This window comes from Trematomus bernacchii, unplaced genomic scaffold, assembly GCF_902827165.1.
Source record: "Trematomus bernacchii unplaced genomic scaffold, fTreBer1.1, whole genome shotgun sequence".
NCBI lineage: Eukaryota > Metazoa > Chordata > Actinopteri > Perciformes > Nototheniidae > Trematomus > Trematomus bernacchii.
The window spans coordinates 1,146,822-1,160,608 of record NW_022987644.1 but is presented as its reverse complement, the minus strand read 5'-3'; the positions used below and the strand labels follow the sequence as shown (position 1 = coordinate 1,160,608).

Here is a 13,787-nt window from a genome sequence, read left to right as displayed (position 1 = left end):
CACATTAGCCGCATTTAGCTTAGCCCTGTTGACGTGAAGTCACGTGACAGTTATGAAGTTCATTGATAGCCCAACGTTAGCTTTTTTACTTCTGGCGATTGCATTCAACTATTAAAACAATGATGTTAATATCTGAATATTATCCTGAATAAATCCCGATTATTTTTGGGTTGAGCCCTTGCCATGCTAACTTCCAGGTTGGACTACATACATATGTCATCACTGCACCACTCTATACCTGAACCACCATTTTATACGGTTCATATTTATAACACTTGTTTGGTAGCCTTACCGTTGGGAAATAGTGGCTCCAAGCAGCTATTTCATTTGTCAAAGGCACTATTTTTTAAAGGTTGCTGTGTTTTTAACTTGTAGCAGGTCTTGCTAACGAGCTAACCACCAGTGTCAGCTGAAGACATACTGGAAGAAGCTAACATAAGGTTAGGTGTTGCAATATCAATATTGGCTGCCTTAATGAAATTACTGACTGGTCAAGTATCTCAAAATAATTGTTGTTGTTGAAGTTAACTGCCTTTCTGTCATTGAACTAGACATCATTTAAAACCATTGTCCTCGTGGGAATTTGGCAATACAGAAGGGAAACACAGTTTTATCCGAAAACAAAAACAAGCTCAGGAAACCTGTTCAGTTTCTGTGTGTGTGTGTGAATATTCTGAGTTGTGTAAAATGACACGATAAAACTAGTGCTTGGGCTTTGATTTGAGTTGGTTTAGTGTGCTTAGTTTTTTTGACAAAATACAAAATCCTAAAATGTAGTTATTTAGTTCAGTCCCTAATCTCTTATCAGGTTATAATGGTGTATGATTTGGATGCATGTTCTTTTTTAACTTGTTTTAACAGTATATGTGGACCTTATACCTTCATCTTACAGCTAAGTTTAGACTACAGGAGCTGGACAGTAGGAAAGGGTTGTTACTTTAAGTCAAATTCAGCAAGGTACCTGGTTTCAGTTAGCAGGTCTACATTTGTTACTGTGAAGCAGCTAGGTGTGAATGTGGCCACAGTTTGAAAGTAAAAGCTGACTAAGAGCAGACATGTTCAGGATACAACAGTCAGAATGCATCACAGCTGTTTTGGGGCAATGTTGATGGAGCCACTTTGTCTTCATTGCCGTCACATCTTCTTCTAGCCTTGGCAGCCATTGGAAGAAACAGGATGGCCTTTTGACCTCGGCTAGTTTTGCTCCCGGGCTTGTACTGGCCGCTTCTCTTCAGGGCCACGTACATGTCGGGGTACTTCCTGGAGCGGTACGTGTTGTAGTTGTTGCTCTCGAGCCGCTCCAAGAAGTAGCATTCATCTGTCGCTCGTCTCTGGAGAGAAGACACAGAGAAATCACTTTCATTTAATGTTCAATGGACGGAAATTAAGTATGCTGGGATTTAAAGTGGACCTATTATGCTATATTGGAAAAATATATTGTAGGGCCATACCTATACAAAACATGTCTGTGAAGTTTTTTGCTTAAGATACCAAACAGATCACCCATTGTAGCCATGCCTCATACTGCTCATACCCCTCTTTTGCAGCCCTGTTATGGCGCAGTTCCACTACAGCGCGGAGCTCGCTTTAAGCGTGCCGTGTCGTGCCGTACCCGTTTTTGGTTGCGCTTCCACTAGGCCTAGTTACGGCCCGGCCCGGCCCGGGGCCACTTTTTCACCTCTTTTCTGGTCCGACAAAATTGTGGTTCTATCGGGGCCAACAAACAGGGCTGAGTCGGGCTGAGTATGCTAAACTAGAGAGAGGAGCGCTGGCAAGAGGGCTACAACTACAACAAGATGGACATATTTGACCGTGATTTAATTGTAATACACGTTTCAAAATGATGCCGAAGTAACAACATACTGATACCGGTTAGTAAAAACCATGAATTAATGCTTTGTCAAGTCTGCAGACAGACGGCAGGCGAAAAACCTTTTAAAATTCGTGTTTTTCTAGATGGAGATTGGCTAAGCTAACGCAGTATATGCTCCGACCGTCCACACTCACAACAACGGCCTATACAGACATAAATAAAGCAGCGACTGTATTCACCATGACACAGGCAGTCTGTGGTGTGTACTTGTTTAACTTTTGTCGAGTTTCTGAACATATTTAAGGAGCTGTGAGCTCTGAGTGCTAACAGCTAACGGCTGTGTTGTGTTTCTGGAGTTCTCATTGAAGATGACGTCACGGCTCCGCCTACACTGCGTTACTATAGTAACTACCCCAGTTCCTAAACTGTAATGGAAGCGCAGCATGAAGTGAGTCGGCCCAACGCGGCCAAGCCGTACCGAGCCGTACCGAGCGTGGCCGAGGCCGACCGTGTAGTGGAACTGCGGCATTAGAGAAACGCGGATTTTGGGTCCTTAGCTTGAAAAAAAAAAAAGAGGAGGCGGAGCTAATGCCTGATCAGAATTCTACCGGAGATAAAGTTAAATTCTGTTGTGATAAAACGCCATCATGTTCTAAACCACATCAAGGATTATTTCTGAAACAGTATGGAGCTCAAATGCTTTTTCTCTTGCGGGTTTATCACAAGGTGAGTTCTTTTTTTAATTTCCTTCTTTTCAAACACATGTGCTCTCCAGTACAGGTTAGCTCTGAGTGTTAGCGAGGCTTGCTAATGTAAACAAAGACGAGATTACATCCAAAACACGTCAGGCATTGTTTCTGATAGCAACTTTCTGTGGGTCCGCTGCCGATTTGACGTCAGATCGGCAGCAAATCTGTATCCGCTCGTTGTACCTCCGTTTTTAAAAGATTTGGGAACGGAGGAAAAGAGAGGGTTTTATTTTCTGACGCTGCGTGAGTTCCCCGACGCACCGGGGACACATATTTATGTATAAAAGACATCACAAAGTGCATTTTGCATGATAGGTCCCCTTTAAGAGAGCAAGGGTTAAATCTACACCTTTTTGCTTTTTGGACAACTTCCCATTGCAATACACTCAAATGTCCTTGCAAACGGAGGAAAAATACTGTGAAACTCGTCTTTATTATTTCAACAAATGGAAACTGAAGTTAGGTCATACTGTCTGTACAATTAATATAAATGTTACTTTCCAAACTGCTTGTACCCCTCTCTTTTTATTATACCACTTTTATCAAACAGGTTATTTTGTTTGGATAACATTTGATTGAATTTGTTTAATATATATATTGTTGGAAAGGGAGAATATGTGTTATGCTGAAATGTTCTGATATTAAAGTGCCACATAAAACACCAAGCGCTTAATGTCACCTTTGTTTTGAAGAAGACTGTTGGTTTCTTATACATTCTGTGAGCTGCAAGTGTTTCAAACCAATAGAGTAAAGATATTGGCAGGAAAATACGCTGACCAGGGACATTATTACAGCTTAATTCAGTGTCTATTGTGAAATAAAACATCTAATATTGTTCATTGGAGGTGAACGGCTTGAAATGTTAAACAATAATGATTTAAACAAACAGAGAACATATCGAAAACTGAACAAATAAAGATGTCTTAGACAAACTGTTTTTTTTTGTATCTCTCTTGGCTGGTATGTTATTAACCATATCCATCACAAGTGCTCTCAATATCCGCTCTTTGAACCTTCTAGAAAACATTAATTACTGAACGTCTGGCCAAAATCGTTCTGTCTCGCTGGGCGTTAGCTGCCCAACACCCTGCTCAACAAGAGACTTTTGTTTTTACGTTTCTTTTTATTTGACTGTGACTCTACAGCTATTAGTCAGAGGACATTTTTCTTTCAACGGCAACAACCACCCAGGGAACAATTAATTATACAAAGTTACAGCTTCGAATAAACATTTTGCAGAGTTTTATTTCAATCGGAAAACCAAAGAAATGTCATAATCTATTATATTGGATAATCTTTTTTGTTTCTTTTTTTTATTGAACTACTATTTTACATTTACTATCATACATTTTATCAAGTGTTTTTATTAAAACATTTTAAGGTTAATGGTGGAAAAAAATATAGAAAATTAGTTAATCTTGTACAAATACTATAGGCAGAACAAATGTGTTGTTTGACTAATGTGTAAGTCGTCAATTATATCAACAAAGAACATTTTAATAAATAGTATATAACTAGAACATGTGCACCATACCGGTCAAGGTGCTAAATTAGAGGGTACAAACTGTCATTTCAATATTCCAACTTTTTTTTCACACCACAAATGGTAATAAGAAGAGAGTTAATATTTTTCTGGGTTTTAAATGTTTTTCTACGACCGAGTCAAAGCAGGACAGAGAACTGGGTGGCAGCTGCTGGAGCTTCTCATTAGGGAGGAAATGATTCTTGCCAATTACATGGCCTGTGGACAAGTCTTCACAACCACCGAACCACATCAGTCACACACACTTCAAACTTCACACTTCCACTGCCGCCCGCTGTGAGCAACAACTCTGTGGCAGCAGACCAGCAGCTTCTCATGCAGTCAGAACATCCTTCAGATCCATTTAGTTTGACAGTACGGCAGGTAATTAAACAAAATACAAAATAAAACGTTTCTAATTCCTCTTTTGCTTATATAAGATGCTTGATCAGTGAACAATTAAACAGTTAAACTTAGTTTTACTTCTGGTCAGTTAGACAATCTGTGAGTTTAATTGAAACGTTTACATTTCAAAGAAAACATACTTCAAATGATTTGCTGCCACCAGTCATGTCTTCCTATTTAGGGCTGTGTTACTTAGTGAGCTACTGTATGTCTGGTCAATAAAATAGCAGACTGCGTTTACCTAAAACAGAAGCTTTTTAAAAAGTGACATCTTCTCTCTAACTTTTTATTTTACTAATAAGTTTCTGTGTTTTTCCAAGTATTCCTTTATAATTGTCCAACCTATCAATCTTTTCTTTTTTACCATGCTTTTTAAACTCCTCTCATTCACAAATGTCATTATCAGAATTAACTAAAATCTGCCTTCCCAATTTTCCTTCAATAGTGTTTTATTGTCAGAGTAGAATTGTTTATTTCAACTCTTTCATTTCTACTTATGTGCAATGCCTTGTGTTGTTTTTTTATGCTGCTGCAACGCAACATTCCCTAATTTGGGATCAATAAAGTACATCTTATCTTATACCCAATTAATTGTTGGATGCAGCTCCTTAAACATATCTGTATTTCTGTGTTTCTGTGTCTCGTCTCTCAGACTAAGTTCTGCTAAGTCCGTTGCCTTCCCAAACCCCCCCCTCCCTCCTGGCTGTCAGGTTGCCCGTGGAGATCGTAAAAAATGCACACTTAATCCTGCAAATATTAGAGGTCACATTCTTCCACAAACACACCAGCAGCAACTAGACTTTTGGAGAAGTCTGCGTCCTATTTTCTACTTTAATGAGCCTGATTTTTCACGAAGAAGTTGAACATTAATGGAGTAACATCAACCATTAACCCAGTTGCAATCATTTTAATTATCATAGTGTCATAATGTCATCTGATACCTTCTAACTGAAGTGGGTATTTGAATAGAGGTATTGTGTTTGTTCAGCAGATCCAAAGTAAGGTCTTGCACATCATGTATTTGTTTATTTGCCTTTTTGGACTTTGTGGGTACAAAATCGAATCCCAAGTCATGTAACATAATGTGATTTAAGACGTAAACACTCAAACTCAAACTTGCTAGCGTTACCATGATCAGTGACATGATGTTGTTGGCCAAGGCAATGTTAATGCCAAGAAAACACTTGAGAACGGACAAAAAAACGTTTAAAAAACTGCACTTGAACCCACATTCTGATCATTGGCCCAGGGTCTGTTTAATGTTTTGACAAACTTTTTTTATCCTCAGTGCTGACTATGACAAACGTGTGTCAACTTAATTATTTCCTGCGTGGGAGGATTTATTGTTGGGTGGCTGTTAAGTACTTGTTGTTACTGTGTCCATAACACAGCAGTCTAAATGCTGCATGTGACGAAGGCAGAAGACATTTACTGTGGGTGTTTAATATGTCAAAAGGACTTTTATATCACAAATCGTCAGAGTTGGGAAGTAGTGGAGTACAAATACTTCGTTACTGTACTTAAGTACATACGACGACTTTTTACTTTTACTTATTACATTTTTAACACAAATACCTGTACTTTCTACTGCTTACATTTTCAAAACAAGCTCGTTACTTTAGTTTTAATCTGTGTTTGGTGGCGTGATCATTATTATTTAGAGTCATTAGGCGGTTTCACACTTTCAAGTACTGTTCCCAGGAATAGTTGCCGGAACTTAGTTCCCCGGAACTCTTTAGTTCCGGAACTATCTAGTAGATCACGTTCACACCGGAATAAGTCCCTGAGGGAAGATTACGCAAATGAAGCCGCTGACGTCACTTCTTCTTCTTCTGCTTTGGGTTTACTGGCAGGCCGCAAACAACTTCACGGCGTATACTGCCACCCGAAGTCCCGGGTAAATCGCCAGAAGCGCCGACACCTCCTCATCACTCCACCACGCCCACGTTTTATTTTGTGTTGCCATAAGTTAGTCTCTCTCCGTTGGTGCGCTGGACTAATGCTAATGATAATAATGCTAATACGAGCAAATAAAATGGCGGCTTCACAAAACTTTTCAGAGTTTTACGGGGCGTGGTTTGCAATTCGCCCAGCCAATCAGAAATTGGAACCTTTTCCTCCCCAGGAAAGTACCACCTCTCTAGCAGGCACTAAAAAGGGGTTCCCGAAAAAAAGTTCTAGTTCCAGATATTTTTGGTGTGAACGCAAAATCCCAGGAACTGTCGGAACTATTCCTGGGAAAAGTACTCCGGTGTGAAAGCGCCTATTGCGTGCCTATTGATTTTAACACGATCCGTGTATACATAATTTCCTGGTCTTCTCTAAAGAAGAGGGACCAATGAAAACGTTGTCATTTTGCCGTTGTTCAGCATCAAAACATTCATTAGCTAACAATGACAATAGGCGCTTTCACACCGGAGTACTTTTCCCAGGAATAGTTCCGATAGTTCTTGGGATTTTGCTTTCACACCAAAAAGATCTGGAACTAGAACCTAGTTTTCGGGAACCTTTTCACCCCTTTTCAGTCCCTGCTAGAGAGGTGGTACTTTCCTGGGGAGGAAATGGTTCCAATTTCTGATTGGCTGGGCGAGTTGCAAACCACCCCCCGTAAAACTCCGAAAAGTTTTGTGAAACCGCCATTTTATTTGCTCGCATTAGCATTATTAGCATTAGCATTAGCCCAGCGCACCAACGGAGAGAGACTAACTTATGGCAACACAAAATAAAACGTGGGAGCGGTGGAGTGATGAGGAGGTGTCGGCGCTTCTGGCGATTTACTGCAAAACAACGATTTACCGAGTCCGGGTGGCAGTATACGCCGTGAAGTTGTTTGCGGCCTGCCAGTAAACCCAAAGCAGAAGAAGAAGAAGTGACGTCAGCGGCTTCATTTGCGTAATCCTCCCTCAGGTACTTATTCCGGTGTGAACACGATACTTCTTTACTTTTACTTAAGTAAATAAGTTTAGTCAGTACTTCTACTTTTACCAGAGTATTTTTGAGTATCTGACTGTACTTCTAATTGAGTAAAGGATGTTGGTACTTTTGCCATCTCTGCAAATCGTTTAAAGCCCCATACAGAAAAATACCATTTGATGATTTGTAAGGACTGTATACCTTATAATCTCAGCACACTTTACAGAAAGGAAACAATTTAGTTTTTAGTTCAGTAGGATGTTGGTGTAGCTCACTCACCGCTCCAAACAGTCGTCCATCTCTGTTCATGGCCAGATAGCGATTCGCACACACTCCTTTGATGACCACTTCGCCCACTGAGGTCGCCTGGAGTTGAAGTTTTACTGAGGAAGAAACAAATGTTAGTTTGAACCAATACAGACATCTTTAGTAGTTTGCTTGTGGGATGTTTAATTAAAGGGAACAGAGTAAGGGCTGTGCAGCAATTTTATAAAAATACAAAACCAAATCCTATTGATGTGTATGGTTACCACAGAGCCAGCAACTCGCCACACATATCAAATCAAGGATGCAATGTGAGGCATTTCAATATGTCATGTTTTCTACAGGAGTAAACATGAGTAACAAGTGAGAGTAACAAGTAAGGCCTTAAAGACAGCCTGTTCTAACATCTTGCAGGGCACAGTTGAATTTGAGGAAAGATCTGTGACAAGCTAGATAGCACAAGACAGAAATAACAAAGATAGAGAATGATTCAACCTAAATCTGCATTAGTTAAAGTGGACCTATCATGCTATATTTGAATAATATAGTGTAGGACCATACCTATATAAGGCATATTTATACTTTTTTTTTTTTTAAATACCAAACAGATCATGCATTTTAGCCATGCCTCATTTCGCTCAATTTGAAAAAAATTTGCTCTGTTTTTGCAAGGGCAGATTCTGTGAGAACAGCACCATCTACAGGCCTGGCATATGTACTACAGCATCTCCAGGGCTGTCTCCTCCTGATTGGTGGAGTTGACCCAATAGCCGTAGCGCCACTGTCCTGACGTCAGGACAGTGTTCAAATCTGGATCAGTTTTTATCAGATCCGTTGCAGCCCCTTTTTTTAGAGATTTGGGTATGGAGGAAAATAGAGAGGGTTGTGTTTTCTGACACTTGGTGAGTTCCCTGGAACACCGGGGACACATATTCATGTATAAAAGACATACAAAAGTGCATTTTGCATGATAGGTCCCCTTTAATGTAAGGTGGCAGTGAAACAGTGACACACCATATCACCAAATTATAAAGTTGTCAAGGCTAAGTACAAGTTAGCAAATACATTCCTGCAGACATTGTTTGTCCAGTCTGTGTTTTCCTGATAAACACATTTCCAATAGTAACTTTCATTTTAGCGCTGTTTCTATTGGAGGCAGTAAATCAGATGGGAAAGCAAAATAATAGGCTAAAGAACCTAAATTAAGCTAACCGATCAATCATTTTGATAACCAGCAACTCATTTGCAATTCTCCTAAGTTCCTTCTTCATTTGATACAATCCAACGTTTTTTTTTCCTGCAGCTGAACCACCATAAACACAAGAAGTATGCAAAATTAATCTCAACCTTTAAAGTAGCAGTACGAGTCACTTAAAGCGGACTGAGCAGAGTACCTGTTGCCTCGTACGCGTATCAAAATCATCTCCACATTTCTTTAAAGAGAATGCTCGCCAACACAGCATACTTTGCATGAAGCCAAACCACAAAAAAAGGAAGCAGGGGCCCCATAAGGTAAATGAGAAGGTCTGTCTGGAATGATTCCACATTAAGACTTCACATAGATGCACATCTGTCTACAGTTAAGCTTGCTGCCTGGATAATTAATGTCTCAGATCAAAGAGGTGTTCTTCCCAGAAGAAAATGAATAATTAGTGGGAGTGTGCTGCCGTGTGTTTAGTGTTTCTAGGAATATTACGTCCCATTAATGTGAATACAGAAAAAACCTCCCCTTTGAAGGTGGGGTAGGTAAGTTTGAGAAACCGGCTCGAGATACGCTTTTTGTTATATTCCATGGAATGCTCTTAACATCCCGATAGCAATGAATATTTTAGTGCTTTGACAAAAAATCCATAAAAAAATGTCATCTGTGGAAGCCGTAGTAAAAAGCACGACCAATCATTTTAGCCGGCTAAAATGATTGGATGGCCTACCTGCCTGTCAGCCTTCCATCTGTGCAGAATCTTATCTCGTGCCCTCATAGGTCATGTGCGCGTTCGTGTGTGTTGGAGGAGGGGCTCTGTAAGGAAGTGGCAGACTTGTTCCGGCTGTGTATTTTCAAATTCTTGCGCACTCGAGCTGGTTTCTCCAAAATGACCTACCCCACCTTTAATTGTGACAGTCTAATGCACGCTAAAGGGTCATGACAATGTTTTCTCTCAGTGATTGTGATGTTATGTTAAATGTTCGTTGTTTGTATTTCATGTATTGTGTCTGGATATGTGTCTATGTTGGTGTTGGACATGCTGTGATGCAAGTCAAATTTCAGACTTGATCTGACCAATGATAATAGTACCAAGTATTATCGTATCGTACAGTCTATGTACAATGTGGGTCTACTGTATCTGTAATTGATATAAGGGCAACAGTACTCTACATGTGGAATAATTTTCTCACAAAACTTTGACATGGGAAGAACACATGATGGACAAGAGTCCAGTCTATACTGTATGGCACAGAACTCCTACTTGAATATGTATCCGTCCGAGCTTTTTTAACATTAAAGCATGGAAACATGTCACAGTAGACGCAAAATACAAATATGGACCTGAAAATAGGCAGAATATGTCTGCTTATTATATCTTATGTCAAACCTGAAGAAATTAATGTGGTGGGACCATTGATAAGGTAGTGAAAGATTAGCTCAGTTTTTAGGGGATTTGTTTAGTGTTACAATAAATGTAATTTAGCTTGTTAATGTTTCTATGTATTTAGTGCCTGTGCCACTATCTAAAGCTTTGGATTGCTTATTGGGGTGTCCCATTTCCCTTCTTAACTGTGTGTGACTAAAATGAATTGAATTGAATCCTTGAAAACATTTCTCACTAACATTACCAATTTTTACTGGAAGGTATGTTATGCTATCCAAAAGTTGGCGGGTCAATCACCTCCCTAACAATAGGAGCATTGATGAAAGTCAGCTCAGCTTAACTGTAAAAAAGCATTGCTGGGAAAAGCCAAATTATGAATACTGACTCCTGTTGTGCAACTCATTGGGGATATGTATTACTTACACTTTGATACTGATCATTTGATATCCAGAAAAACAGGAAGTGTCTTTAAAAGTCAATTTAGTCTCACTGAATGTAATTAAATTATTCTAAAAATAGTGCATGTGTCCTTGAGCTGATTTCAGATCTGGCACCTGTTTGAAAGGTCACAATGTGTCTTGGGCAATACACTTCTAAACATGTTTTCCTCGGAAAAACTTTTTCTTTTTTAACGTCCCATCTCCTCCCCTCCCACTTACTGATGCAACCCAAAAGTAATCAGTGATACAGGAGTACAGATTGTTTCAATTTCAATCAAGGAGAACTTTAGAAAAACTTAAAACTTCTCTCAATGTGTAAGTGAGTGAAAATTAAGAGTGATTGGGGGTTGTAATTATTATTGAGTTTTCACAGTATCATTTTTAGATATATTAGTTCATTGACGTCAAACACTGACAGGGAGCTGTCGATCAGGAAATGACTAATTTGGGCTTTTAACTCCATGTTGTGCTGATTTGAGTGACGTAAACTCCACAGTAAGCAGTGTAAATGGCTTTGACTCAACCTGGGGATCTACATTCACTAAAAAACATCCTGCATTTTCCATTTAAGTTCCCTTTGATTAAGGTCTGCGGTTATTAAACTTTCCATTCGTAGGCCTACACACGCTTTAGTGTTTACAAGTGGAGAGTAAACCTCAGCAAGTTGGAAAACTCACATCGTTCCTCCATGATGATTTGACTTCCTTGTTGCAAATTAAAAAAGGGCATAAAGAAGCTTTGTGTGCGGTGCAGAGCAAAGACGAAGAGGGACTGGAAGTACTTACTGTGGGGGTCGGTCTTCTCCCGGATTCCATCCACACCCCCTTCAGGCTTTATCCTCAAGAAGAAGCCCCCGTTTTTGCAGTACAGCCTTTTGGGGTCCTTGAAGCTCCCGGGAGGAAAGCCGCCGCTGCCTCCGTCATCAGGTGTGGAGGGAAGTGTTGTGATTTCTCCCGTGGCCATATCCTCCTCTTGCCTTGCTTCCCGGCGACTGCTTCGTCTCCTTCTTGAGCAGCTCAGGAGCCCCACTGTGGCCTCCCACCTCCCACTAACTGTTCCCTCCTCCCCTCCTCCACAGAGCTTCACAAACACTGATTCAGGTTAACCCCAGAGGTCAGTTTGCCTAAAGGACCCTCCTCTCAGGACAACCAGTGCCCTTTGCGTCCTGAGAATGTGAGACAGAAAGACTCCTTAATGCCTGTACTTGCAAGCGTCCAAATGTGTAGCTTGTAGATCGGGCAGCTGCTTTGCCAGTGTACTTTGAGCACACTGGTAGGGGGGGGATTGCATGCAGATTCCCCCTTCGCTTCCACTCTTCTTGCAATGAAGTGTTTAAATCAGGGCAGCTGGCTTAGATCTGTGTGGAAGGCTTTCCCCTTCGGGCCTCAGTTCGCATGCGCCCTAGGAGCACCAACACACACTCGCTCACGCCCACTAAAGGCTCGCTTTTCTTACCAACCAACCCAGAAGGAGTCGTGAAAGGAGATGAGGGCAAGGAGGGGGGGGGGGGGACGTGCAACTTGGATTGTGCCACTGAGACCCTTCAGAGCGCCAAGAGCAGCATGTGAACCGAACCAGTGTTTCCATTCATGCAGCCTGAGAGTTGAATAAGGTCTATTCATAGGTGCAAAACAACAATGTGAAGGAGAGTTGCCAGGAGACTCCGATGAGCAAGCCTGCGTCATGAATGATGTCCAATCTGAATTTACTCAGAAGTAGTTGAGAGTTAGTGACGGGATTTATTTGTGCAAGGTTTTTTTTTCTCGGATTTTACGACCATCCATTTGCCAAAAACAATCACTGGTCAGGCCTTCTGGGTAATGGTAACCACATCTGAACTCGTGGATGGGTGAAAGTCAGCTGTGCTGTTGGTTCAACTGGTCAGTGTGGACGAAAACAAGTGAACATATAATATAAGTTTAAAGCAAAGTTTTGTTATTTAATAAAGTCAATAAAAGTCAAAGCATCAGAGTTAATCTATTTCAGCTGAAAGGACAGTCTTTGCACCAACAAGTTCGTACAAGATCTGACAACATACAACAGAAAATACAAACACTTTATACACTCAAAAGCAAGGAAAGGGGAAGGTCTCAGCGAGGCAATATACATTACAGGAAGTGTTGGCCAGATGGGTTGAAACGTGCATACATGTTCATTACAAACCAATGGTCGAAGAGACAGCCTTCTGTCTGTTCTAAGGAAGTGAGAATTAGAAGCTAGATGTGAATTCAAACCGCGGGAAAATCAAACCAGAGAAGGAAGTTATACTTAAATGAGACTTAACAGTAATGATACATTTACTACAACAGTCATTAAAACATCTGACATCCAGTCAGGAAAATTGAGTGACTAAAACTTGGATATTTGTAAGGATTAAGTCCAAATAGGAGTCCAAACAGAACATATCTCAGATGTGTATCGGACATCCTTAGGAGCCTTTTCCTGGGACTGTATCAATCGAGAAACTCTCTATTCTTATTTTTGGTTTGCCAGTTATTTATTTCTAAAAATACATGCATGACACATTCTTGTATCGGATTGGCACCTGTTCTCAAACGAAGGCCACATACAAGCTCCTCTGGCATTCTGGTGCAGGAAAACATGACTTTAAAATTATAATTTGTGAATACCAATACCTCCATACCATGTAGCACATCAAAATAAAACTTGCCTTAAGTTTCTTTCAAAATATTGGAATAGTAATTGTTCGTCAATGAATAAGGTACCCAAGCCAAATTAAATGAACAATCTATGGTCTCATCTTGCAAATATGAAATTAAACTGGATCATCTTACACACCTTGTAAACTTTATTTAGGTAATCTAAGATTTGTGCATGCATCAGTCCAGGTTTTTCTCCATGCATATGAAGCTTGCAGCAGCCAGTAATGTGAAAGCCTGAATTCTCAGATGTGTCAGACTTCACTACCGATTTCCTCATCAATGTTGTGTCTGTGATGTTATGTCATACTCCACCCCCCCCCCCCCCCTTCTCAATCGTACACCCCTGCTGAGTAATGCCTGAGTCAAGGTTGTTATGGTCACAGTAAAGCATTTGCAAACTTTTTATTACACTGAACTATTTTTAGGATGC

At 40.4% G+C, this 13,787-nt stretch overlaps 1 protein-coding gene across 1 annotated transcript; it reads right to left on the bottom strand.

Annotated features, from left to right (window-relative positions):
* Positions 1 to 5: 5 nt before the first annotated feature.
* fgf2 (fibroblast growth factor 2) lies at positions 6 to 12,051 on the bottom strand. Its single transcript, XM_034133803.1, has 3 exons — positions 11,480 to 12,051; positions 7,682 to 7,785; positions 6 to 1,331 (listed from the first exon to the last, which is right to left on the bottom strand). Exons 1-3 carry the CDS (start codon positions 11,655 to 11,657, stop codon positions 1,074 to 1,076), a joined length of 540 nt encoding a protein of 179 aa, XP_033989694.1. The 5' UTR covers positions 11,658 to 12,051; the 3' UTR covers positions 6 to 1,073.
* Positions 12,052 to 13,787: the final 1,736 nt, after the last annotated feature.